The 27,971-nt window shown below is 49.5% G+C and overlaps 1 protein-coding gene across 4 annotated transcripts in view; it reads right to left on the minus strand.

Annotated features, from left to right (window-relative positions):
- Positions 1-3,007: 3,007 nt before the first annotated feature.
- The window catches only part of OSBPL10 (oxysterol binding protein like 10), a 286,331-nt gene continuing 261,367 nt past the window's right edge, over positions 3,008-27,971 (minus strand). For all 4 annotated transcript variants that reach the window (XM_029242396.1, XM_029242397.1, XM_029242398.1 and 1 more), the window contains 5 exons: positions 23,093-23,570; positions 13,867-14,053; positions 10,609-10,791; positions 7,063-7,216; positions 3,008-4,320 (listed from right to left, as the gene is read on the minus strand). In XM_029242396.1, coding sequence (XP_029098229.1) covers positions 4,276-4,320; positions 7,063-7,216; positions 10,609-10,791; positions 13,867-14,053; positions 23,093-23,570 — 1,047 coding nt within the window. In that variant the 3' untranslated portion in view covers positions 3,008-4,275. The remainder of the gene's footprint in view (positions 4,321-7,062; positions 7,217-10,608; positions 10,792-13,866; positions 14,054-23,092; positions 23,571-27,971) is intronic.

Below are 27,971 nucleotides of genomic sequence, written 5' to 3' on the forward strand. Positions count from 1 at the left end.
AAATATATAGCTATAATTACTTACATTTGCAAAGCTCACAAATCAGCAACCTTTGAACCTTAAGAAACAAATGAGCTAAACAAAACTAAACCCACAGCTAACAGAAGGAAATAATAAAAGATTAGCATAGAGGTAAATAAAGTAGAGAAAACAAAGTCTCACACTTCCTGATTTCAAAACTTACTGCAAAAGTAATCAAAACGGTGGTACTGGCAAAAATCACACATAGTAGACCAATGGAATAGACTAGGGAGTCCAGGAATTGTCAAATGGTTTTTGATAAGACAACCATTCAATGGGGAAAAGAGTCTTTTCAACAAATGGTCCTAGGAAAACAGTATATCGATATGCAGAGTAATAAAGTTGGACACTTACCTAACACCATATACAAAAATTCACTTAAACTGGATCAAAAACCTAAATATCAGAGCTAAAACTGAAACTCTTCAAAGAAAACATAGGGGGAAAGCTCCATGAAATTAGATTTGGCAATAATTTCTTGGATATGACAACAAAAGCACAAGCTATTAAAAAGAATGGACTTCACCAAAGTTTAGTATTTTTGTATATCAAAGGACACTATCAACAGTGAAAAAGCAACCCACAGAATGGGAGAAAATAATCTGCAAATCATATATATATATATGGAACTCCTACAACTCAACACATAAAGCAACCCAATTAGAAAATGTGCAAAGGACTTGAATAGACATTTCTCCAAAGAAGATATACAAATGGCCAATAAACACATCACTAATCATTAGAGGAATGCAAATTAAAGCCACAATGAGATAGCTTTTCACACCCATTAGGATGATTGTTGTAAAAACAAACAAAAAAGAGAAAATAACAAGTGTTGGGGGGGATATGGAAAAAATCAAACCCTTGTGCATTGCTGGTGGGATTGCCAAATGGTGTACTTACTGTAGAAAACAGTATGGCAGGTCCTCAAAAAATTAAACGTGGAATATTCATACAACACTATACACACACACACACAGCCCTGAAAGAATTAAAAGCAGGGACTCAGAGATACTTGCACTCCCATGCACACTGCAGCATTATTCACAATAGCCAAAAGATGGAAACCACCCAAATGTTCATCGACAGGTAAACAAAATGTGGTGTGTGTGTATGTGCGTGTGTGTGTGTGTGTGTGTGTGTATTCCTCTTAGAGGAAAACATAGGAAGAACACTCTTTGACATAAATCACAGCAAGATCTTTTTTGATCCACCTCCTAGAGTAATGGAAATAAAAATAAACAAATGGGACCTACTGAAACTTAAAAGCTTTTGCAAAGCAAAGGAAACTACAAACAAGACGACACCCTCAGAATGGGAAAAAATATTTGCAAACGAATCAACGGATAACGGATTAATCTCCAAAATGTGTAAACAGCTCAGGCAGCTCAATATTAAAAAAACAAACAACCCAATCCAAAAATGGGCAGAAGACCTAAACAGACATTTCTCCAAAGAAGACATACAGATGGCCAAGAAGCACATGAAAAGCTGCTCAACATCACTATTAGAGAAATGCAAATCAAAAGTACAATGAGGTATCACCTCACACCAGTTAGAATGGGCATCATCAGAAAATCTACAAACAACAAATGCTGGAGAGGGTGTGGAGGAAAGGGAACCCTCTTGCACTGTTGGTGGGAATGTAAATTGATACAGCCACTATGGAGAACAGTATGGAGGTTCCTTAAAAACTAAAACTAGAACTACCATACGACCCAGCAATCCCACTACTGGGCATATACCCTGAGAAAACCATAATTCAAAAAGACACATGTACCCCAATGTTCATTGCAGTACTATTTACAATAGCCAGGTCATGGAAGCAACCTAATGTCCATCGACAGACGAATGGATAAAGATGTGGTACAAATATACAATGCAATATTTACAATATATACAATATATACAATCAGCCATAAAAAGGAACGAAATTGGGTCATTTGTAGAGACGTGGATGGACCTAGAGACTGTCATACAGACTGAATTAAGTCAGAAAGAGAAAAACAAATATCGTATATTAACGCATATATGTGGAACCTAGAAAAATGGTACAGTTGAACCAGTTTGCAGGGCAGAAATAGAGACACAGATGTAGAGAACAAACGTATGGACACCAAGGCGGGAAACTGGCGGGGTGTGTGTGTGTGTGTGTGTGTGTGTGTGGTGAATTGGGAGATTGGGATTGACATATATACACTAATATGTAGAAAATGGATAACTAATAAGAACCTGCTGTGTAGAAAGTAAATAAAATTCAAAAATTAAAAAAAAAAAAAAGCCAAGAGGATGATTACCCCAGGAGTCAAGACAGTGTTACCTCTGGGGTCCAGGAGCAGAATTTTGTAGGGGCACAATTTTGTCGGGGCACAAAGGTGGCTTTTAAGGTATGAACAAACAGGTTTCTTTCCCTAAGCAGTGGGTACATGGGTGTTTATAATTACTCTTGAACAGTATTATGTTTCGTGTACATCTTTTTTATATATTTCACAATTTTTAAAAAGGCAAAATGAACCCCCCCCTCAAAAAAAAAAAATGTGACCCTTCTCCATTTTTTTACTACCCAGATGGTTTATACTCTGGTATAAGACTGGAAAATCTAAAAACACCACAGTGATTACTTTTCGGTCTTCTCACTGAGGATTTTCTTCTCAAAACAGCACCTATTCCACTTTCCCTCTCAGAAATAAAATGGTTCCAAACACTTTACTCTCCTGGATGTTTTAAGACGATGGACTAGAACAAGCCTACATTATGGTTTTGCCTGGTAAGTCACTTCTCTCAAAACAAGACTATTCACTAGATGTGACCTTATGACCTTGTCACAAAATGTCCATACATGATGTTTTGATGAAAATATCATTGCTGTTCACATCAAATTAATACTAATCAATAAAATTTGAGTTCACTCAGAGCCACCAATTCCAACAGAACTTAAGAATCCCTAAAAATAAAATACAGACACACAGATAAGTATAGTATTTAATCGAAATATATTTGTCTAATATCTACAAAGTGTGAACAATTGGTCTTAAGAAAGCAGACAAAAGGCACAAAATTAGTATTACTACAGAGAAGCATTCATGCTACTGGATCGTATAAATATTCTCATTACAGTGGCACAGTAAAAAATAAATTAAGCATTGAGCAAAGATCAAATACTTCATTTTCTCCTTGCTTTATTAAATTCTGGTCATGTCTTGACCTCATTTGTAAAGGCTGAAGACTGAAACTGAACTGAAACCATGAAAACACTTATGCAGGCTTTATGGATGTTTTAATCACAGTGGTTTCCTTGCAGAATTCGGGTCAAGCAAGAGGTGCACTTTAAAAAAAATCCACAGGATATTCTTTTCTCTTTCCCCAAACGAAATATAAGATTGAGGCTGTGGTGGTGCATGTTTGCAAACACTGCATGTTTGCAATGCGTGTATTTCATTTCTAAAGCCCTTTTTTCAAGAAAAAAGTAGTGCAGTCTCCATATGACTTTTTTCTACCATGAAAGAAGCAGCTTCTGAAAATTGTATGACTAGAGCTTTGAGCATGAGAAATTATCAGAAAGCTTCTGGGGCAAGGAGGTGGGAGGAACATTCCAAGGTAGGCCTGGCTCTAGGCTCTCCCAGGGGTGCTCCATCCTGGAAGGCTCCAGCATAAACCTTTAACAGCTTCCTGCCCGCTCCCCATCCAGCAGGAAATGGCAGTTGATCTGTCTTACATATGGACAAACAAATGTTGACTTGCGAGGGGAATGGGAAGCACAGCGATTATTCTGAAATGACAGCCACCTTCTACCAGATGGACAGCAGTAGGGCCACGCCAGTTCACCTTTGTTTGAACAAGAGTTGTCAACTGGAGAATACTTTGTGAGTGCAAAAGTATTTGGCAAAGTGAAAAGTAGAAAACTTCAAACCTCGTTGATAAAAAGGAGCTCATAATTACCCACTTCAATATTGTTAACTGCACTATTTACACGTGTAATAATATCCAGCAGACATAGCGCATGCGTGTGAACATACAGTGTGCCGAGAGCTTGCACACAGACGTGTGTGCACACGCATGCCCCAAATGGCTCTTGAATAAATTCAATCCCATAGTAGAGTCTGGGGGTGCATTTTTCACGGTACATAATTTCCCTCTCAGGTACCATGTCTTGAATGCAAGAGGTCTCAGGGAATACCAGAAGAACCTTGATACTGTACCACTTTAATTCCTACAAAAACAGGACCGTTTCTGAAAGCTCTGCATCTCCACCCATTAGTGTGCCTTCCAAAGCGGATTGAAGTATACCCAGCCGTCACCCTGCAAGAGAGAGGAGGACACATCATTACATGGAGACCTATCGGCGAGACAAGGGGAGAAGCAAGGGTATCCCCTGCTGTGCTAGTACCACACAGTACCATGCAGTGCTGGTTACCATCTATCTGTTCAGGACCACCAACCTGTGTGCCGGCCTCTCCTGATGTCTCACAGCCAAGCCATGCTGGTGGTCTCACCACCCCTCCTCAGCCCGGCTGCTTTTTAGAGCCCATGGGATCTTTGTATCTGGCATTTTGGGAGGAAACCCCACAAAACGACCAAAGTAATGAGGGGGAGGGCTTTGTTGGTTTACATCAAGATTAGTTGGCCAAAAAAAAAAAAAGCCCTTTGAAACAGGGGGACAGGAGAAAAAGGAGGGTAGTTGGACAAACGGACAGGGAAGAGAAAAGACAAGGGCCTGAATAGGAGGAATCTGCCCAAACCAGTGACTTTTACCACCCACCAGGCTGGAGGGGAGTGCCCAACAAAGGGCACACGCAAGGCCGCAGTCAAAAGACATCAGCACACACAGGAGAGGACACCAGTCAAATACCAGCGAGAAAAAGGCAAGAATCAAAATGGTATGCAATCTGGTGCTAGACTAGAGGGATGTACTGAATGGGTAATCATGCTGGTGCGGGGATGATTTGTATTCTTTAAATATCCTCAAGCCTCCTGTTATAAACAGACTGGCTTTTCTTACACCCTATGGGAGGAAAACGATGTTTTTTGGTTGTTGTCATTTTACTTTTTTTTTTTTTTTGCGGTACGCGGGCCTCTCACTGTTGCGGCCTCTCCCGTCGCTGAGCACAGGCTCCGGACGCACAGGCTCCGGATGCACAGGCTCAGCGGCCATGGCTCACGGGCCCAGCCGCTCCGCGGCATGTGGGATCTTCCCGGACCGGGGCACGAACCCGCGTCCCCTGCATCGGCAGGCGGACTCTCAACCACTGCGCCACCAGGGAAGCCCCATTTTACTTTTTACTGTGCAACTTTCCACAGAAGCCGGGCAACCTAGTTGTCTCAGAGAGACCAGATCTGGCAGAAGGATCCCTGGGGGATTCTGTGATGGTTAATTTTACGTGTTGACTGGCTCTGGATTAAACATTGTTTCTGAGCACAGGGGAGGGGGCGGTGCTTCCAGATGAGGGTAGCATTTGAATTGGTGGGTGGAGTAATGTAGATATCCCACCCCCATGAGGTGGGCATCATGCAATGTGCCCAGGGCCTGAATGGAACAAAAGGTGGAGGAAGCAGGAACTGGCCCTTTCTTTCCTGCCTCACTCACCCTGACTTCTGCCCTCGGCTGGGATTCACACTATCACCTCCCCTGGGTCTCAGGCCTTTGGACTGAATCATACCACTGGCTTTCCTGCGGTTCCACCTCACAAACCACAGATCCCATGGCTTTTCAGCCACCACGATCTCATAATAAATCTATTTAAATTTCTATCTTCTGTTGGTTCTGTGCTGTTTCTCTGGAGAACCCTGACTAATACAGAGTCACCTCCCCTGGGCAAGGCCTCCAAACAGGGATACACTCAGAGTCTCCCCAAGAAGGCTTCCTGTCTGAACCAGCATCTGACCTTGACATCTGTGCTCAGCCCACGGCCCTAGTTCCCGCCTCTAGGAGACACGTGGCTGCTTCCTGCTCCAGACCAGAAGCCCACCTCAAGGTCACTAACTCTCCCGGCAGACCTCCAGCTCCAGGGAGCCATCCTTCCAAGGAGCAGAAGTCAGACACCAGCAGTGCCTAGGCAAGGAAAGCCCAGACAGACTTCAATTGGCCCTTAGTGTTTCAATTTTTTAAAATTCCTTGACACCAGGTGAGTATCAGATCTCATAAAAATTCTGATTTCTGGCTTCTCTTGAAGAACTGGGCCATCAGCCTGTGACGGCCTGGAGGTCAGTGGCATCCACCCTTTCAGATACAGACCCTGGGTCTGCCCTGCCCTCACCGGCCTGTTTCTCTCATTGATGCTGCCAGGCTCCTGACCAGCCTGCCTTAAAAATTGTGGCTCCGGGCTTCTCTGGTGGCGCAGTGGTTAGAAGTCCGCCTGCCGATGCAGGGGACATGGGTTCATGCCCTGGTCCGGGAAGATCCCACATGCCACAGAGTGGCTGGGCCCGTGAGCCATGGCCGCTGAGCCTGCGCGTCCGGAGCCTGTGCTCCGCAACGGGAGAGGCCACAGCAGTGAGAGGCCCGCGTACCGCAAAAAAAAAAAAAAAAAATTGTGTCTCCTATCCCTTTGTCATTTCCAATTCTGTTCTCAGAATGCTGCGCGGCTGTGCCACAAACAACTGGGCACAGGGTGCCTTGTCCAGTCAGGGGGTGAGGGGCGTGTGGGGGGGGTCCCCTTCCAACACCACTTCCAGCAGCAGCGCCGGAACCAGACCCCCGCGGGCCTCCCCGGCACGTCCATCCCCCATTGGGCCCCTGGGAGGCAAAGCTCTGAAAGGGTGCTGTCATGGAGAAGGTTCCAACCCACCCAGGTGTGGAGCTGGGCTGGGAGGGGCTTCCCGACCAATCTGCTACTGAAGGCAGAGTAGCAGGGCCGTGGTCTTTGTGAAGCAGGATGCCTCCAGAGCCGCAGCCCCACTCCGTGCCTCCCCGCGGGTGGGTGCACCTCCCTGATGGGGGAGCCACGGCCACCAATGCCCAGACCTCCCAGGCCCCCCCACCCGTCCGGCGGCCGCGACAGGGGACAGCCCGTCCTCCCCGCCCAGGACGCCCGGTAGGGTTACCTCCTGGATGAAGTACTTGGGCCGCCAGGGAGTGCGGAGGTTCTCCCGCTTCCGCTCCTCTGTGCGCTGCTTCTCCTCCAGCCGCCGCTTTTGCTCGGTGGCAGCGTCGATGTCCCCCAGCCGCAAGCATCGGGTCACCTCCCGCCAGAGGTTCCTGGGGGCGGGGGTCATTGGGGACAGGAAACAGTCAGGCAGGGCCAGCAGCCTGAGGCTGCGGTCCTGGGCGAGGAAGGGCCCCAGCCGAGGATGCTGGGCTGCGGGGCAGGAGGGGGTGAGCAGCTCACTCCACAGGCCCAGGGCCCCACCTGCACCCAGATCTGAATCCCCTCTCCCCTCCCGGGCTCTGAGCGTCTAGACCAATCTAGGGAAGACTGGAGCAATCAAACTGCTCCTACAGACAAAATCTACAGCAGACCCTGCCACGGGGCATTCACCACATTCCTAAACATTTTACATATGGATTAACTCATCTCATCAACACAACACCCCAGGGATATAGATGCGATACTATCACCCCATTGTAAAGGGGAGAAAAACAGATCCACGTAAGGTGAAGTGACCTGCCCGAGGTCAGCAGGCTGATGGATGTGAACAGTGGCTGCTCTCCTACCGGGAGCCCCGTATTAGGAGTTACAGACCCTGGGGGATCCGTCACCTTCCCGTGTCTACACGCAAAGTTAGACACATTCATTCATTCACTCACTCACTCCTTCATTCACTGGAGAAGGCGGCAGCTTCCCTCCTCAGGAAGCCGGGGTGCCCCCTCCAGTCCCACTCTGTGCTGGAGGGAGGGGACCAGCACTGACGTGAAGGGGGACACTTCCTCACTTCGGCACATCAGGACCAGTCAGTATTCTGCACAAGGGAACCAGGTTTTGGGGGCATGATGTCTCTGCAGCTGGGGCCGAGCAGAAGCTCCCCGTTAGATCCTGGGCCAGGAGCCCGCAGGGGAGTGGCCAGTGCATCCAGGACAGCAGCCCTCCTGGGGGACCCGAGCCCAGGAACCGATGGGGCCCGGGCTCTGGCTGCAAGGCCAGCCTGCCCACCGCCGCCCAGCACCCCACCATGCAGAGGGTACAGTGGCACCCTGGCTCCGAACTTACACAGGAGAAACCTCTGGAAGGTGGGAGAAAGCCAGGTCCTACCAGCCTCACAGCCCTTGCTCTTTCTACCACGCCCTGACAGCTGACTTAAGAGGGGAAAAGATGGCCTAAAACAGGAAAGGAAGGTGGCGAAGGAGACAGGGAGGGCTGGGTGCCTGGTCAAATCAGTCTTTTCCATCACCTGAACCCTCAACACACACCTGGCTCTGAGGGAAGGACTGGGTGCCCGGACATCCAGGGTCAGGGTGCTCTCAGGGCAGGACCTCCCCTGATAAGGCCCATCATAAAATAGTGGCCCCAAATTTAGAGGGTAGAGAGCCCCAGGGACTGCAGATGGGGTGGTGAGCAAAGAGCCGGCCCACAGGTCAAGGGCTATGCCCAGACACCCACCAAGAACCCCCTGGAGGGGCTCTGCTTCAGAAGGCTCTGAACTTCAGGACAAAGGGAAAGGCAGAAAAGCCTCCAGGGAGGAGAGGGTGGGGGCAAGTCGGCAAGAAAAGCTAAAAGGAAGCCCAGGGGAGCCTTTGCTAGAAGAGGAAGTCCCGGTGGCCAAGGACCAGGTGATGGCTAGGCCGGGTGTGGCCAGCATTGCCGTGTGGAGGGCTCCAGCCCGAGCAGGATGCCTGCGCGGGCCGGGCTCTGAGCATCGCGAGCACATTGACAGCAGTGGGCCAATGTAAGAGCAGCTTCACTCTCCCCTTAATGGGGCAGGGGTTCCCCTCCACAGGGGCTGGTGGGGGCCGGGCCACTGTGGGGCTGAGACCACTAGGCGGGCCCTCCTTCGCCTCCTCAGGTGAGGCCTGGCACAGGTGGCTGGGCTCAGGTGCTCTGAGTGGCAGGCGCTACACCTCAAGGCCATTCCCGCCTCGGAGAACAAGGTGGGCTGCTGGGTTTGTTAACAGCCCAGGTCCAGGTTCCAGTAAAGTCCATGTATGCGAGACGAGAAGAGGCGATACGCCCCTCTCTCTGGTTGCAGACTCCATCCTCCATCCATTCCACTCCCAGCAAGGCTTAATGAGGAGCAGCTAACCTACTCAACAGTCTTGGAATAACAGCTCAAAGGAATCATAGTTTTGTTGTCAACAGCCATACCAGAAACAAGCGGTGCTGTGACAGCAACCACAGGGCTCCTGATTCTGGGGAGGTGTCGTCAGAGGCCAGGGGAGGGATTCCTTCCTTCACAGCCCAAAGGGCTGGGTTCACGCCCTCCATTTGGACTCAGAGAAGGTTACACTCTGATCAACAAGAACGAGTGGACTAACCCTACCACAAAGCCAAGTTTCCAGGACACTGCAGCCCTCTTTCTATTAAACTCGTTGATAATGTATGATTTATACACACTGGGATCCCTGCTTTGTTTCCACATAAAAAGCACCTTTCCAATTTCGTTACAAACTCTTCCCGTAATGGCAAACCCTTTCAAAGAATCATCTGTAATTTCACTTTAACCCTATATCCTCTTTCGACAGAGCAGCATGCTTTTAGATAAGAGCGGGGCCAGCAAACATTCTCTGTAAAGGGCCAGAGACTAAACGTTTTAGGCTCTACAGGCCATTTGGTCTTGGTCTCAACTGTTTCACTGCTATTGTAGCCAGAGGGCAGCCACAAACAAGATACAAACAAATGGACGCAGCTGTGTTCCTGTAAAAATTTACAAAAATCAGCCAGAGATGGGATCTGGCCCATGGGCCGTAGCTGGCTGACCTCCTGGATTAAAAAATTAAAATGGCATATTTCCAGAAGATTCTGCTTCTGTACCTGCATAAACATCACTTTAAGTGGCTTGCGGGATATTCACATGATAGAATGAATTCTCCATAATTCACTTAACTGTTTTCCAATTGTTGCACGGTTAGATGGTTTCTTTTTCTTCCTTTTTAGTTTTTTTTTAAATACCCAAATTTCATATTTAAAACCTTGTGTGAATTGAAGAATTTTCCCTTAGATGAGATTCCCAGAAATGAACTACAAGAGGTGAACCCACAAATTTAAAGCTACTGATCCACGCAGCTAACCTGCACACCTTCCTACTGGAAGCACAGAGCATAGAGTGTTAATTTTATCACAGCCTTGCAGGCACTGAATTTTTTTGAATTATGTTGCTAATCTGGTAAGAAAAAAAAAAGTATCTCATTGCTTTGCTGCACAGCTCTTTGATTACTAGCATCTCTCTGTAATTAACTTTGCAATTAAGTAACAGACCCACAGAGTTGACAAACTCTTTTAGGACAGGCATTAAAGTCTGGGCGGGCTGTTTTCACACTCCACCCCATGACTGCAGAGCAACTAAACAAAGGATCTACACCTAAGTGACACACAGAGGACAATTCAAGTTTCCAAAGGAATGATTCCTGGCCCCTTTGCATTGGGCTTCCTCTCTGCCCCTTGGGTCAAGTGCTGAGGACAACAAAGCTTGGAGAGGAGCACATGGCCTGGTCCCCACCTGGACTCCATGGGGCCCTGCTTCTCCAGGGGTCGGATCTTCTTGGGGTACACTGGCAGCATGGTCGTGTCAATGACCTTGGTCTCCCCGTTGTTGTAGGTGAACTCTAGGGTCCCATTCCACTCCCCGTGGGCTTTGCACACAATGGTGTTGGTCGGGTTGTGCTTCACTTCTGCTGTGACCCTGAATTAATGAAGCATCGAATAAACACGCTTTGCAAGGTTATTAGAACAGAGACCGACTTCAAAAAGCATCCTCACATGTGGACATTTTTTTTATGGGGTTGCTTTTTGCTCAAAGACTAGCTCTTAAAATGTGATCTAATATCCTTGAGCAGAATAAAGAAAGCATCAGTGGGAAAACAGGTAGGATCTGAATAAAGTCTGTAAATTAGCTCATAGGAATGCAGCAATGTTAATTTCTTAGTTTTTTTTCAATTGAAGTATAGTTAATTTACAATGTTGTGTTAGTTTCAAGTATACAGCAAAGTGATTCAGTTACACACACACACACACACACATACTTTTTCAGATTCTTTTCCCTTCCTTATAGGTTATTACAAGATATTGAACATAGTTCCCTGTGCTATACAGTAGGTCCTTGTTGTTTACCTATTTTATATATAGTAGTGTGTATATGTCCATCCCAAAGTCCTAATTTATCCCCCCAATTTCTTAGTTTTTTTTCAATATTGTTTTATTGATTTTTGACAATAAATTAGATAGGCGGTTGAAAATTATACATGTTTTACACTATATTGTATACACTATATACTGTGATTTGTTTAGTTGAATTTCATCAATTTCTTAGTTTTGATAAAAATGCCAAGGTTTTATAAGATGTTATTATTGGGGTGGAAATCACAAAACTCAGTAAAAACAAAATATAAATATCAATTAAGTGTATCTGGTCTATTGTGTCATTTAAAGTAGAACTAACTACCATATGACCCAGCCATCCCACTACTGGGCATATACCCCGAGAAAACCATAATTTAAAAAGAGTCATGTACCCCAATGTTCACTGCAGCTCTATTTACAATGGCCAGGACATGAAAGCAACCTAAGTGTCCATCGACAGATGAATGGATAAAGAAGATGTGGCACATATATATAATGGAATATTAGCCATAAAAAGAAATGAAATTGGGTCTTTTGTAGAGATGTGGATGGACCTAGAGACTGTCATACCGAGTGAAGTCAGTCAGAAAGAGAAGAACAAATATCGTATATTAACGCATATATGTGGAATCTAGAAAAATGGTACAGATGAATCTATTGGCAGGGCAGGAATAGAAATGCAGATATAGGGAACGGATGTGTGGACACAGCATGCGGGGAGCAAAGGGGAGGGTGGGATGAATTGGGAGGTTAGGTTTGACATAAATACACTACAACATGTGTAAAGTAGACAGTTAGTGGGAAGCTGCTGTATAGCACAGGGAGCTCAGCGCAGTGCTTATGCGATGGCCTAGATGGGGGGGGGAGGGAGGCCCAAGAGGGAGGGGATATATGTATACATATACACTTCACTGTATAGCAGAAACTAACACAAGATTCTAAAGCAATTATACTCCAATAAAAAATATATATAAAACTTTAGGGCTTCCCTGGTGGCGTAGTGGTTGAGAGTCCGCCTGTCGATGCAGGGGACACGGGTTCGTGCCCTGGTCCAGGAGGATCCCCCATGCCGCAGAGCGGCTAGGCCCGTGAGCCATGGCCGCTGAGCCTGCGCATCCGGAGCCTGTGCTCCGCGACGGGAGAGGCCACAGCAGTGAGAGGCCCGCGTGCCGCAAAATATAAATAAATATATATATATATATATATACACACACACATATATAAAACTTAAAAAATATATATATATACACCCTTCTCCTCCCTCAAATAGCAACTAACAGTGTACATTTCAACCACCAAAAGAGTGTGAGAGTCTAGGGGGGGAACTTTTCAATCACTAAACAAGGTCGAACCCCTCCAGCCTGGCTTCACAAGGGCCCCTGGTGGAGATGTGTGGCCCTTTGCCTCACCCACCCGGCCCGGGGGCTCCGGGTCTCAGCTCTGGGTGAAAGCAGAGCCCACCTCCCTCTCCCCAGGAGCCTGCTGCAGGCAGAGTAACACAGCAGAAACAGGAGGTGGAGGAGCCCAGGGCCTCTTTTTCTTTTTTTTGGGGGGGGGGCTCTCACTGTTGCGGCCTCTCCCGTTGCGGAGCACAGGCTCCGGACGCACAGGCTCAGCGGCCATGGCTCACGGGCCCAGCCCCTCCGCGGCATGTGGGATCCTCCCGGACCGGGGCATGAACCCGTGTCCCCTGCATCGGCAGGCGGACCCCCAACCACTGCGCCACCAGGGAAGCCCCGGTTCCTCTTTTTCTAATGGCGAAGCTCGGGATGAATTTGGTGTTTTCAAACCTAGGTCTGGAATTTTTCTCCCTGAGCCTGAACACCACCGGGAGCCCAGGCGGCATCAGGAATCCTCCCAACGGCACACAGCGGAAGGGTATCCGTGCTGTGCTGGTAACGCTTTAACAACGGGCTCGCCAGGAGGGAAAACGCCTGGTTTACAGCTTTTGCCAGTTTCTGTGCTGCCCCACCCACAGCGGATCTCAAGCTACCACTGGGGCATGAGGGGCTGCGGAGCTGGGGAGAAACGCGCATAATCAGCTCTTGGGGGCTGGTATGTTTGGCTCCAAAACGGCCACTGAAGGTGCCTACTTTCCAGGGGACACTCCAGCACCCCACATGAACACCATCCGGAGAAGCTTTCCAAGGAAAAGGTCAAAGATGGGGGCTTGCTTATTATCCAGTGATCTGCTCCAAAGGGGGAAATTTATAATTAGAGCCATAAAAACGAGGTGATGCTCCCCTCAAACAGCGGGCCTCTCCTTCTGTTTCTTAGGACTGCTTCCCAGCTTCCAAAAGGAGAGAAACGGTCCTGCTCTCATAGATGCAGGATTCGGGATGTTGCATGGAGCTCACAGAACAACTGCATCAGTGCAGGTCAGGCCTCCGGCCTCGGAAGCGAGAGGTTACGATAACGCCAGAAGCCCTTTGTTCTCTGGGGCATGTTCCGCCAACACATCACCAGACTGGGGTTGGGTTCAAGACGCCGCCGGTGAGACATGTCATCTGAAACAGATCTGTTAAATTGATCTTGATTTTTCAACTCATCCCACGGCTGGAACCCAGTCTTCTGATGCAGACAAGAAACCTGGGGCATCGTGTTCGGACAGAGACGGAGTCTCCCTGGCCCCTCCTACCTGTGGACCTTCCCCCCGTAGAAAGGCTTTGTGTGGAAGATCACTGTCGCTGAGTACCCAGTCTTGGCGCAGGTGATGCTGACTTTTCCTCCGAGCTCCACCCAAGGGATGGTGAGGATGGACCGGGCGTAGGCACTGGGCAGGGTGAACACATACTCCTCCCCGTGCTCCAGGAGCCGCAGCACACCTGAGGAAGACAGGAGGGAAGGGTTAGGCTCGCACACGAGGAAAGCAGCACAGCTGGTGAAACCGAGGAGGACCCTGAGGGGCTCCAGGGCACGGAGGCCTTTTTGTCTTCCGTTTCTTGTAGCCTCCATGACCTTCCCTGAGTTCCAAAGGGCAGATTGCAACAGTTGCTAATCAAGGGAGGCGCAGCCAAGAAACCACCGAAGGCAAAAGATTAAAGGAACAGAGAAGCTCATCAAGATTAGGAGGCCTGGGCTTCCCTGGTGGCACAGTGGTTGAGAGTCCGCCTGCCGATGCAGGGGACACGGGTTCGTGCCCCGGTCCGGGAAGATCCCACATGCCGTGGAGCAGCTAGGCCCGTGAGCCACGGCCGCTGAGCCTGCGTGTCCGGAGCCTGTGCTCCGCAACGGGAGAGGCCACAGCAGTGAGAGGCCCCTCGTACCACAGAGACCTAATAGCACCTGAGACCCTGCACACATCCTAATCTTGTCAGCAACCCCACCCTTGAACCATTGCTATAAAACTCCTCATCAAATCCTCCCCAATTGGGACACACAGTTTTCGAGGGCAGGAGCCCACTGTGTCCCCCTTTGCCTGGCAAAGCAATAAAGCTGTCCTTTTCTACTTCACCCAAAACTATGTCTCCGAGATTCAATTCAGCACCGGTGCACAGAGAAGCTGAGCTTTGGGCATCACTGGAAACCAGAAGATGCAAAGATGAGAAACCAAACACACTCCTGCAACAGACGTCACGCCTCCCACCTCCGCAAAGGCCGGCCACCCCTGTGCCGTTTATCTATTTGCTGCATCTCTACTGCATCAGAGATGCTGAGAACACATGGTGAGCAAGACAGACCCGCTCTCTGCCCTCAAGGAGCCAGAGAGAAAGGTGGGCGTGAATGAAGCACTTGCAAACACAAAACTGTGACTGTGATGGGGTGGGAGCGGGAGGTGCCCGGGGCCTCCAGCAGCAGGGGCTGAGCTGGGAGGGGAGGCTTCCCGGTGGAAGGGACTCTCGAGCTGGGTAAGAGTTGAGTTGGGGAAGAGGGGAGGGAAAGTAGAAGCAGGGGGAGGCATGTGCAAAAGCCCTGTGGTGGGAAGGAGCCGGGTGAGCACGGGGGTCTGAGAAAAGGGCCCCAGGGAAGAAAGGGAAGTGATGGGTATAGGTATGGAGGCTGCCCAGGTCTACAGGGGCCAGGCCTCATCTTTAAACTTCGAAAAAGCCTGTTAAGGAGTTCTGCCTTTATCCTGAGAGCAGCAGAGACAACCTCAAAGGTTTTCAGGAAGTTACAAAGCAAGAGTACACAGCTGCTGTCACCACCCGGGGGGCACCCACCCCTTGATCAGAGGTTCTCCAGGCTGGGAGCCAAGTACTAGTCTCAGAGAGATCTGATCCTCTTGAAACAATGCAAAATGACGTGGGCTTGTCTCTTTTTCTAGGGAAAGGAACCACAATTTTGAACAAGTTCTCAAAGGCTGCCGTGAACTACCCCGACAGGCGCCATCTCCCGGGGCTGCTGTACAGCTGGTGCATTGACACCCAGCCCCTGCTCTGGCTTGTCCGGTCGGGCACCCACAGGGCCCCCTCTGCTGAGGGCAGCACCTCCTGGGCTGGCAGAGGCCTGGGAACCAACATGCCTGGCTCACTGAGGTTTGCTCTGTGTGAGGGGCCTTCTCGGCCTCCCACCCCACAGTGGGGCTTCGCTCCCTGTAGAAAAGCCCTCCCAGCTCTATTCCTGCCCACTCTGGGCCTGCAATGGTCAAGTGCAGCAAGAGCCTCAGGAAGGTCAGTTCTGTCCTTCGGCCAGAACTATGTGACTGGAGGTGTTAGTGATGTCCCCTCCCTGGGCCCCTGGTTCCTCCACTGGAAAGAGCGAGGAGGGGGCTCCATGTGCCCTGGGGGACCCTTCCTGGCCACCCAGCACTTCCAGGGGCTTCACGTGCAGTGTCTTCTGTGAGCTTCACAGCTACTCAACGCAGCATTAATTATTATCATTTTTTAAATAAGGAGGTGGAAACGGAAACTCAGAGGGGTTAAGTAATTTGACTGGTCGGTACTTCTCTCTGAGACTAGATAAGCATGTCAATCAACAGAGCTAGATTACTCAGCCCTAAAAAAGAAGGAAATGATGCCATTTTCAGCAACAGGGATGGACCTAGAGTTGATCATACTAAGTGAAGTCAGTCAGATAAAGACAAATATCATATGATATCACTTATATGTGGAATCTAAAATATGACACAAATGAACTTATCTGTGAAACAGATTCACAGACATAGAGAACAGACCTGTGGTTGCCAAGGAGGAGGGGGGTTGGGAGAGGGATGGAGTGGGAGTTTGGGATTAGCAGATGCAAACTATTATACATAGGATGGATAAACAACAAGGTCCTACTGTATAGCACGGGGAACTCTATTCAACATCCTGTAATAAACCATAACGGAAAAGAATATGGAAAAGAATGTATATCTACACACACACACACACACACACACATGCACAGACACATATACTTATAGCTGAGTCACTTTGTTGTATAGCAGAAATTAACACAACACTGTAAATCAGCTACACTTCAATAAAATTAAAATAAATTTAAAAAAAATCAATCAATCAACAGAGCTAGAATCTGCCCAGCAGAGAGACAGTGTATGTGTGTGTGTCCCTTTCAGCCCTGGGGAGCTCGCCAGGAGAGTCTGAGGAGAGGGGACTAAAGGTACAAAGGGATCAAGAATGCTGAGTTTCCAAAGTCAATATGAAGATGTACTCAGGAGTCACTCAATTTACCCTTAAAAACTCCTTGCATCGCCCATGAGCCACAGTTTTTGGAATAAACTAGGCTTGTCCAGAACCCGCAACCTCACCCCCAGGTAAGTCCAGCAAAGTTACACCTGCTGACCCACAGACACAGGGGGCCGGTGTGGAAACCCCAGGGGACGGGCCCATGTGCGTCTGGGGGTCGTGACCTCCCCAGGGAGGCAGGATGCTCACACATGGGCACAGGCAGGAGAGAAGACCCCCCCACCCCGAGAAAAAGCAGACTCAGGTCACTCACAATCGCGTGGGCAGGACTAAGGGGCAGAGATCGCAGCAACATTTAAATCTCTCTCCTTAACCAGGAAGAGAATTGAATACATGTAACATAAATGCACAGACAGCACGGCTCCACTACACCAAATACACTGAATATCAGAGCACACTGACTTCTCCCCACCTCCCCACTCGCCAGAGCTCCCAATGAAATTACACCATCTTTCCCAAAACCAAGCCTTGGGCCACCGAACACCCTCCCTCTGTCACTTATCCCTCCCCGCAGTTCAGGGGGCAGAGCTGCCCCAGGTGACCGCTGAGGCCCTGTCCTGTGATGCACAAGGGTGGACCTGTGTCTGCAAGGAGGATTCGACACCAATGTGTCGCTTCTCACAGCTTGTGCTCAGGACCCTGGAAGAAGAATGGCCAGGCCTGGTATACTTTTTGTTTCCAAGCGTACTTTGTGTCTTTCCTAGAATTAGGCTGCTAAGAAGAGAGCGAAGCAGGTGGTAAAGTTCACGCCGAATAGGTCTGACACCAACCGTCAAGAGGAACCGGAAGTGGAAGTTGGAAAGAGAGAGGCTCCAGCAGACTCCCCATCCACCCCTCCGCCCCCGTTCTACTCGCAAGCCTCTGGTTCCCTGAGTGCCATCCACATCCTCATAGCCTCAGGGCCTGTGGCAGCGGGAGGGGCCCTGAGACCCTGAGGAGGAGGCTGCCGGTCCCTCTGTCACCTGCCTTCAAGGGCCCAGAGAAGGCAGCTCTTTGTCCCCCATCCTCACCCTCCATGCCGATGGACTATGTGGCAGTAAAGTCCTCCCAGGGGCCCAAATGTCCCCTGACAGCACTGCCCCACCCCCGATGTCTACGATGTCCCCCTCTGTTGTCAGCCTTTCCAGCCTTTGACCTGCCGTACTTTGGGGACCCCCACCCATTTGCACATCCTGTGGTGGCCTCTCTCAGCGGGCCAGGACCACGTGACAGCCACGAGCACCACGTGCTGAGTCTTCCTGGTCTCATTCACGAATATAAACTTGGTGAGGTAGGATCATGCCACTGATATTTTCTTTAGAACACACTTACCTGGAGCATACGCCACCATTTTTTAAAAGCCCTAGATGAGGTCTCAGAGGATCATTCCAACTCCTCCGTCCCTCGCCAGCCTGGTGACCTTAAGTTCTCTGCCCCTCAGCTGCCTCATCCGTGATGCAGGGATAATGGTACCCGCACCTCACGGGGCTGTAAAAAAGGCAACACTGAATCTCAGCTAAGGGCACGCAGCCTGCTACACCGCTGGAATCCTGATCACACCCCCATCTCTTGGCAGGTGAATTCTCAGCAGTGGTACTTCCACTTGGGAACAAGGAAGAAATCACAAAATCTGCTGACGGCTGACGCACATGGGGGATCCCTCCTCCCTCTCATCTTCAGAAAAACCTCTTCCAAACCAAGGTGAAACTTCCCGCAAGTCCACAGAAATCAGAAAAGTGAGCCCCAGAGCAAGGCTGGTTTAAAGCACTGGCAAGACCACACTCCCAGGCTCTTTTCTGAAAATCCATAAACGTGCACTCACTCGTTAAATCACCGGTAATTATGCCTTCCCAGGACTCTTTTTTCAGGATTGCATACAAAAATCTGTCCCTAATAATGAATAAAAGACTATATTAAAACTAGACTTGCAAACGGGCTCACAAATGAAAGCTCCTTTTTAATTAGCCTAAGAGCTGAGAGAAGCTGAAAAACACTGAATAATCCATCTTTCCGGGACATAGCTAGTCCTCATGCTGGGAGATTTTTGCTTTAAATCCCACAAATTGATTTATCAATAAACGTAAGGCCAAGCATTAAGATTTTCAAACTGATAAATTTAAAATAACTCTGAGGAACCAAAATATTCCGACAGGGCGTTGACTCTGGAAAGAAAGCACAGAATCACGGAAAGCAACTCGGGGGAACTGGTCTTCAGGGCCCACAGTGCCGGCATTCATGGGCAAACGGGTCCCTGCCTGTCCCCACAGACCCAATTCAGAGGCTGTGCCATTTACTGGGCGCTGGTCTGGAGTTCTGGTGGGGAGGGGTTTCAAGAGAAGCTGGATGAGCTGTGTCCCAGGCGGTGAGGGTGGGTACCAAGCAGAGGCGCCTCTGCTTCCATCCATGGATGGATGTCATCTCGGGGTTGGCTCAACAGTGTCACGCTTAGGGACTTTCAGTGTCAGGGCTGAGGGACCATTCGGGGGAGGTCTCTGAGCTACAACCTCGGGGAATTCAAGGCATAATGAAGCACTTGATGATGGCATTTTATCATAGCCAAATAGGCCACAGACTTAGGGCAATAATTTAAAATGTAAGCCCATGTATTTACATACAAAATTTCACGTGGACCCATCTAATGTTTAAAATGAAGGGTTGGAGGGACTTCCCTGTCAGTCCAGTGGTTAAGACTCATCGCTTCCAATGCAGGGGGCGCGGGTTTGATCCCTGGCTGGGAAACTAAGATCCTACAAGCTGCACGGCAGCCAAAAGTTAAAAAAAAAAAAAAAAGAAAAGAAAAATGAAAGGTGGGAAAAAAATGTCACTTCATGCCCTATCAACAAATGCATGGAAGGTGCTGGATCAGTGCAGGGAATGGAGGAAAGAAAAACAACCCACCTCCCCCACCCGCCCTCCCCATAACCCACACCCCAAAGGAGCCCTGAGGACAGGAACCAGAACCCTTGGCTTTGAAGTCTGGAGATTCTTAGAAGCATTTTGTGTGAAAAATCAGAAAAACTGTGTGTTACAGAGCTCACATTTAATTAGTATGAAAGAAAGGGGGACGTAGCTACTGAAAGGACTGAGACAAACTCAAAGCCTCACAAGAATGAGAGACGGTCCCCTGACCCTCTCCAGGCCCGTGGACAGCAGGAATACGTGGGGGTGGGGGGTGGCCAGGAAGGGGCCTTCCACAGTCTCTCTCCAGAATCTTCCTTCTGCTTTCTTCACTGAGAAGTTCTAAGTAGAACTTTCAAGCAGAGAGAAGACGTGAGGGCAGCAAATACCAGCTCTGCTCCAGGGATGCTACGGCCGAGGGTCTCAGCAGAGGGTGTTACGTGGTGTCCCACACACGCACAGCCTGAAGAGTTTGTCCAGGGCTGTGCAGAGTGAAGGAAGGCTGCAACCCCTACCGGCTGCCTGGAAGGAACAGGGCAGCCGAGATCCCGAACATCAGGGGCCGACCCTTCACGCGACACAGACACGAAGTCTCCAGGCTTTACATGACAAGTTTTAACCTCAGCCGGGACCTCACCCAGAACTCTGGCCTGTAGAGACACTGCTTGCTCAAGCCCCCCTCTCAAATGTCTAAACCCCAACACAACCTAACTGAGCTCCTGTGCTCTCTCTCTCCAAACGAATCCCCTCTTCAGTCTTCCCCACCTTAGTTAATGGCTATGCCATCCTTCTAGTTGCTCAGGTCAAAAGCCTGGTGTCACCTTGCTCTCATACCTCACATCCAATCCAGATGTGTCCGATGAGGGGTTAATATCCAAAATATACAAAGAACGCATACAACTCAACATCAAACAAAACCAGACAGCCCGATTGAAAAATAGGCAGAGGACCTGAAGAGACATTTTTCCAAAGCAGACATACAGATGGCCAAGAGGCACGTGAAAAGATGCTCGACGTCACGAATCATCGGCGAAATACAAATCAAAACCACAGTGATGTATCACCTCACACCTGTCAGAACGGCCATCATCAGAAAGATCACAGATAACAAATGCTGGAGAGCATGTGGAGAAAAGGGAGCCCTCCTACACTGTTGGTAGGATGTAAACTGTTGCAGCCGCTATGGAGAACAGTACGGAGGTTCCCAAAAAGCTAAAAATAGAACCACCGTACAATCCAGCAATTCCACTTCTGGGTATTTATCCAAAGAAAATGAAAACACTAATTAAAAGAGATATATGCACCCCTCTGTTCATAGCAGCCTTAGTTATAATAACCAAGATATGGAAACAATCTAAGTGCCCATCAACAGACAAATGGATAAAGAAATTGTGGTATAAATATACCATGAAATATTATTCAATCATAAAAATGAATGAAATTCTGCCATTTGTGACAACAGGGATGGACCTAGAAGGTATTGTGCTAAGTGAAATAAGTCGGAGAAAGACAAATGCTGTAAGATTTCACTCATAGGTGGAATCCAAAACGAATGAACAAACATAACAGAACAGAGTCATAGATTCACAGAACAAACAGGTGGTTGCCAGAGGGGAGAAGAGAAATAGATGAGGGAGATTAAGAGGTACATACTTCCAGTTGCAAAATAAATGAGTCATGGGTATGCAGTGCACAATGTAGGGAATAGCGTCAATGATTATGTAATATCTTTAAAAAAAAAAAAAAAAAAAGCCTTGGCATCACCTTTCACTCATACCCCACATCTGATCTCTCCACTTCAGAATTCATCCAGATTCCCAGCCTGTGTTACCTCCGCACCACTCCTGCCCTGGTTCAAACCACCATCGCCTTGTGCCTGGATTATTATCATAATCTCCTAACTGGTCTCCTTGCGTCGCCTTCCCCCTCTTATGGTCTAGTTTCAACAAGCAGCTGGAACAGCCTTGCTAAACTGAAAGGCAGATCATGATACTCTTCTGCTCAAAGCCCGCAAAGACTTGGCAGCTCACTTAGTGGGACGCCAACACCCCTGCCGGTGGCCCCCGAGGCCCCACGTGACCTGGACCCAGTCACCTCTCCGACGGCATCTTCTCCCTCCCACTTCCCTTCTCCCGGCTCCAGCCACACAGGCTTCCTGTCTCAGACCAGCATGCAGGGATGCCCCTGCCTCTGGCCCCTCTGCCTCTGGCCTTGTTCTCTCCACCAAGACACACTCTCCGGGTAATCGACAAAGCCTGTCCATCATCACCTTCTTGGGTCCTTCATCCCCCCCTGGGTCTTTGCTCAACTGTCACCTTCTCGGTGACGTCTTCCCAGCCGCCACCCCAACCCATCCCAAAGTCCAACTGCTCTCTCCCCGCCATTCCTAGATCCTTTATTTTATTCCCAGGTCCCTTCCCGCCTTAATTTTTCTCCATAGAACCTAGCACCTTCCAAAGCACTACACAATTGTATTTCCCCAGCAGAAGAGAGAGCTCTGTGAGAACAGAGATTCTTCTGTCTGTTTTGCTCATTCAAGTACCCATGGCTCCCAAGGCAATGGCTGGCAACCAGTAGGCGCTCAATAAGAGCGTGCTAAGTCAATGAAAGGTGTTCTCATTTCCTGGGGTTTGGAAAGGGCTTCCAAGGAGCCGTGTATGCCCTGAAACTGAAAGCCACATTCTGTGCCGGATTTTTCTTTTTCCTGAGAGTCTACAGCCAGAATCTCACAGGGGTTTATGACTCAAAAGAAGTTGAAGAACCACTAACACAGGTTCCTGAATTTGACAAGGATGATTATAGTTTCCCTCAAACAATGAATAACCTTCATTCATAGCTGTCTGCTAATAGAGAAACGTGTGATCCACGAGTGGTCTGATTATACTGGGTTTTCCCTTCAGAACTGCAAGCCCAGCGTCCAGAGATTTGCCTTGGGAATTATTTATGAGCAGATTTTGAATAGGCAGCACTATGATCTTCATTGTCTGTGAGCCAGAAACTGGTGAGAATGAAGAAAAATGTGTTTTCATAGATTTGCAGCCAACTCTAATATTCATACAGAGCTGGAAAGAAAAGGATCTGTAAGGCGGCTCACACACTACTAGCAGGTGAAGATCCAGGTGGGCAGCCTAAGAGGCAAACAGCTGCACCCCACTTACCCCATCACCTCGGCCGCTTTGGGAAATGACCAGAACCTGGTTCCCAAATAGCAAAACCCATCCATATTTCCAACTCGCCCACTTACTCCCAATTCCGTAACGAAATAAAAACAAAGGCCTCCACACACAAATCCTCAAGTGTCCATCAGGTACACAAATGTCCCTTGGTCAGAGCCCAGCTCCACCCAGCGATTTGGCTTACCTTCCCCGATCATTGAGACCCCCACGGACATGCCCATGAACTTGCTTTTGGTCCATACGTGAGTGTTGATGCACAGCCTCTTCTCCTTGCACTCACAGTAGAAGCAGGAGATGGGCGGGTGGTGGGACACCTGCTCGGCCACGAACCGCATTTTGTAGTTCTTGGAAGGGTCGTCGGCCATCGGGTGCTCATGGCCGGAGGGAGTAGGGGCGGCAGTCCTCTTGGGCTTGAACCTGTCCTTGGGAACCTCCCAGGAGCAGTGGAACGTCTCGCCGATGATGGGGTTGTAGGGTTTCTTGGCCAGGGTGCCCTTGCGGCCCTCGTGGAAGGCGGTGAGGTAATACTCCACGAAGCCGATGACCCTGTCCTGTGGCGTGGCCCCTGCGGTGACAGCCAGCAGCAGGTCTGGGTGTGCCAGGAAGTCTGCGTACATCTCCAGCAAGGACCGCTTCTCCAGAATGAACGTGGGAAGCACCACCTGCGGCCAGAGGAGACAAAGTCAGACAGCAAGCCCTATGGATGCAGGAGAAAGCTAGAAAGGAAAACGTCAAGCAAGGTCGTAAGGGCGGGTACCAGGGACCAGTTCCTCTGATTTGCGCACACGTGACAAATCAGAGGAAAGAACATCCAGGAAATTGGAAGTGGCCGCAGCGGTGGCATCAACGCCAACCGAGCTTCATGGATTAGACTGCTCTGAGCCATTTTCCTCTCTGCTCACCTGGGCTGAAACAACAGCCTCTGTCCCTCCCTCCACGGCCAGTGCCCTGCTAACATGTAGCCCTCTTTCACACCCCATCATTTAGAGACGTGAAGCAAATAGCTCCAAAGGGCTTCTTCTATCCTTCCTGCCATCAGGCACGACCAAGGGGGATGCTCAGTGTGTTCCCACAAACACAGATATGGGGGCTCGTTGGTGCTGCGTCAAAGCGGGGCCCAGGTAGAGCAGGACCCACCACTAAGAACATCTGTTTGGAGATCTCTGTAGGAAGAGCAGCGTATAAACCCTCGCAGGATCAGGGCAGGGAAGGAATGTGGAAAGGGCCCGACAAACGTCTCCGGAGGCAAGGCCAGCTAGCGGGCAGTGTCCACAGTGGCTGTCACGGAGAAGAGGGGCCATGGGTAGAGGCTGCCCCCTAGGCTGGGTCGGAAGAAATGAGCAGAAGTTACAAAGAAGTAGGCTGGTACTTAATACTGAAGCTTCTGGTAAATGGACTGGCACAGGGGCCATCCCCTCAGTGTGTCATTGGCCCCATTACTGAAGACAGATAGAAACTTGGATGCTCTGTCAGGCACTAAGGGACTCCTCGTTGGTCCAAAGTGGATCCAAGTGGTCCCTCAGGCACCATACAACCCAAGTACCTAGAACCCAAGGATTAGGTCACTTAAAGCAAATGATGGACTTTCTGGGAAGCTGGTAAGCCCTCACCATCCCTGATATGCTATCACCCCCCCCCCCCAGTGGTCTGATGACGTATTACCATTCCACCCCTCGGCTGCAAGACAAGCTTGCGTTGACCTGGAGCGTCTCACTCTGCTTCTCACGGTGGCAGTCACGGGGTTCTGAAGCTGGAAGCCCAGCCCTGACCCGCTGGCTCCCCCTTGAACCGTCCGGGTAAGGGAAGGGGTTGACCGAGGTCACGCAGCTGGTTTACACTCCTCCCTACATGGCCAGGTCTGTCCTGTCACATCACAGGCCCCAACTCCCACAAAAGCATTGCTAACCAATAATACCACACACAGATCTGTGACCTGGCCCCCACTTCAGCCTGCTGGGACCCTTCCTAGGGAAAGATGGAGATACCGTGGAAGTGAGGTGTCCCGACAGACAGGCGGACATGAGACAGACAGGTGGATATGAAAGCAGCAAAGCACAGAGATTTCAGAGGAAACTGGGGGAAGCCCAGCCCGCTGGGGAGGTGAGGTTGGTACCCCTTCTAATGCTTTTCTGTCCCACTTGAAAACTATGTCAGAGGACAATGCACCCTCGCTAGGTCGCAAAGCAGTCAGATATAAAATGAGCATGTCACACAACCCAGGTATCACAGCAACACTCCCAATCTAACATGTCTCTCTGGGTGTCAGAAATGAGTGATTTCTACATTCCTTCTGAGTATCTTTCTGCTTTACTTTTATAATAAACTAGAAGAAGAAACGTTATTTAAAACACAGCTATGCAAATTAATGGAGATTTCCTAAGTTTCTTTGAGCCACAACTTGACAAACTTGAGTATCTGAGCATCTGAGATGGCCGGGAAAAGTGCATCCTGGCTCAGAACCGCCTTCAGACGCCACTGCTATGACCTCCTACGTCTCTGCGTGGGAACAGGTCAAGTTCAGCTGCCGTCCCCGTGCCCTGTGAGGCCTGCCCTTCCCATGAGCCTCACGGGGGCCTGGCTGCGCCTCCCATGCCTGCCCCCCACAGAGCCACTCAAGGTCCCCCCAGGAATGCTCCCCACCCAGGCTGTGCAGGTTGAGGCTGTGGATTTCAGCAACCTTGGAACTCCCCCCCCCCACCCCCACCCCCGGCCCATGCGACCAAATCAATAGCAAAAGAAAAGAAGCCACCAAGGTCCGCATCTCCAGGCCTCCCTGAAACACTGCATCCCTGTGCTCCCTCCCGGGCAGGGGGCCCTCTGATGGAGGGCAGGGGTGGGGTGCAGAGTTACACTGAGGAGCTCCACGTGAAGACGGTCCCAAGACCCGGGTTCCTCCTCCCCGACCCCGTGGGATGGGGCGTCTCCAACAACAATCCCACCTCTGGTCAGGGCTGCACCCGAGACTGAAATTAAAAGGAAAGAATCGCGTGGATGTTTATGCTCTCACGGGGTACTTTGGAAAAGGGCAAGAGTTTAAGGCATTTCCCCTAACTTAGCATTTCTGAACTCAGAAGCTGAAGGATTAAAACAAAACAAATAGAAAAAAGAACCCCACGCAGAATCCCAAATCGCTCAGCATCAGAACCCAAAGGCCCCTTCGGGATGCTGCAGGTCAAGCCCCTGGTCTCACAGGTGAGGGGACAGACTGGGGAGAAGGCAGGGAAGGTGCAGGAGAATGTGGGGAACCTCAGGGCTCCCAACTGCCCCCCAAGTTCTGTCCGTCACCCGACACATCACAGTTCTCTACTTCGGGCCAACAAGAGCATCTTCTTTCCCTCAGAGGACGAGGGAGGTGAGCGGTCACCGGACGTCAGAACCGGGATGGCTGAGCCACCCCCTCTCCTGTCCCTAACACGCAGGGGTCAGGAGGCAGCCCTGGGGGAAAAGGTGGGACGAGAGCCCCACCTTCTAGTCCGTTCTACTCTTCCTGGATGACAAGGCAATCCACCAACCCAAAGACTGTCATTAATGTGCAGATGGGAGGGAGACCATAGGCAACTAAGGACACTCACGGTGCCCCCTGTCTGGAAAAGTACAGCTGACGCTTCCTAACCCGCCTTCCAGCTGTCACGCCTGCCACTATTTCTTCTCCACACCACAGCTGGAGTCATCTTTCTAAAATCTCTGTAAGACACAAAGTCCAGCCTGGCCCCCACCTCCTCCAGTCCCACAGTATCCCTCACTTTCTGCCCCAGCCCTCCCCTCACAAGTACGTACACGTACACACACACACACACACACACACACACACACACGAGTTCACTCCTGTTTCCTTTTGCTGCCCTCCCTCCTGCCCTCATCTAAGTGAGAAATAGCTACTCAGCTCATAGGAGGTAAACTCCTCCGTGAGGTCTTTTCTGACACCTCCTCCTCCATCCACTCCCCCCTTCGCTGTACCCATCACACACCCACATTGTAGCATCCACAGGGCTCTTTTTGCTCTTATCAATGCTATAAAGAGCATTATTGGCACAACTGGGGGGAAATTTTACTATGGGCGTGTAAGAAACAGTATCAAAGCCATGTTAAATTTCCCCAGGGTGACCAATGTGTCGTGTAGGAGAATGACCTTGTTAGGTCATTGATAGCCCATTGAGGTCCACTCACTGATGGATGTCAGGGAAAAGAGTCATGTCTACGACCTACTCTGAAATGGCTCATCAAAAAATAAACACATACGTACATGTGCGTGTGTACCTGCTGTGTGGCGGACAGAGAGAAGAAGCAGGGAGAGAGTGGGAGAGGGGAAAGAAGAAAGAAAAATACAAAGTGGCATAATGTTAACAATTGGCCAATAAAGGTGAAGCATATATGTGGAAGTTCATTGTTCTATTCTTGCAACTCTACTGTAGATTGGAAGATGTGCTAAATAAAGAGTTGGAAGAAAAAGAAAAAAAAAAGGCTCTACTAGGGATGCAATACCTGAGAACTTACTGTCAAAGACAACCCTCCTGAAATGAAAGACACGGGGAATGTGGTCTCACAGCCAACAACAGGTTCAACCCTCGAGGCATGTATTCTGCACTTGACAGTGATGCTGTGGCGTTGTCCGCGCTGGGGAAAGTAGAATTCCCAGAGAGATGGAGGAGAATGGGCAGGAGTGGGGTGACCATCTCCCCTTTCATCTCTTGCTGGTGTTTGTGCAGAATACCCAACCTCTGTCCTTTCAAGCCAGCACGCTGACCACTGTGGGCAAGACACTTCATTAAAGTGGATTCTCTCTCTTCTATGATCTCCCTGACTTCTTGTTGGTCCCTTTGCCAATAAGTCACTTAACTATCTGTTTCTTGGGCAGTGGACACTGCAGACAGGGAGCCACAAAGAGGTGAGGACTAACTGGACTGTCTGCCTCCAACTGAGCGGTGAGCGGTGGCCCAGCTGCTGAGACTTATGGCAGCCAAACGGCTGCAATCGCTACTGCAGATTTATTGAGCCATCAGTCAGGGCTGCCTTTTCTGCCATCAACATAATTAAGACGATAAACTACTTTGGGGAAAGGAAAA

The sequence above is a fragment of the Monodon monoceros genome, unplaced genomic scaffold (genome assembly GCF_005190385.1).
Source record: "Monodon monoceros isolate NGI ecotype Baffin Bay Population unplaced genomic scaffold, NGI_Narwhal_1 Super_Scaffold_3, whole genome shotgun sequence".
NCBI lineage: Eukaryota > Metazoa > Chordata > Mammalia > Artiodactyla > Monodontidae > Monodon > Monodon monoceros.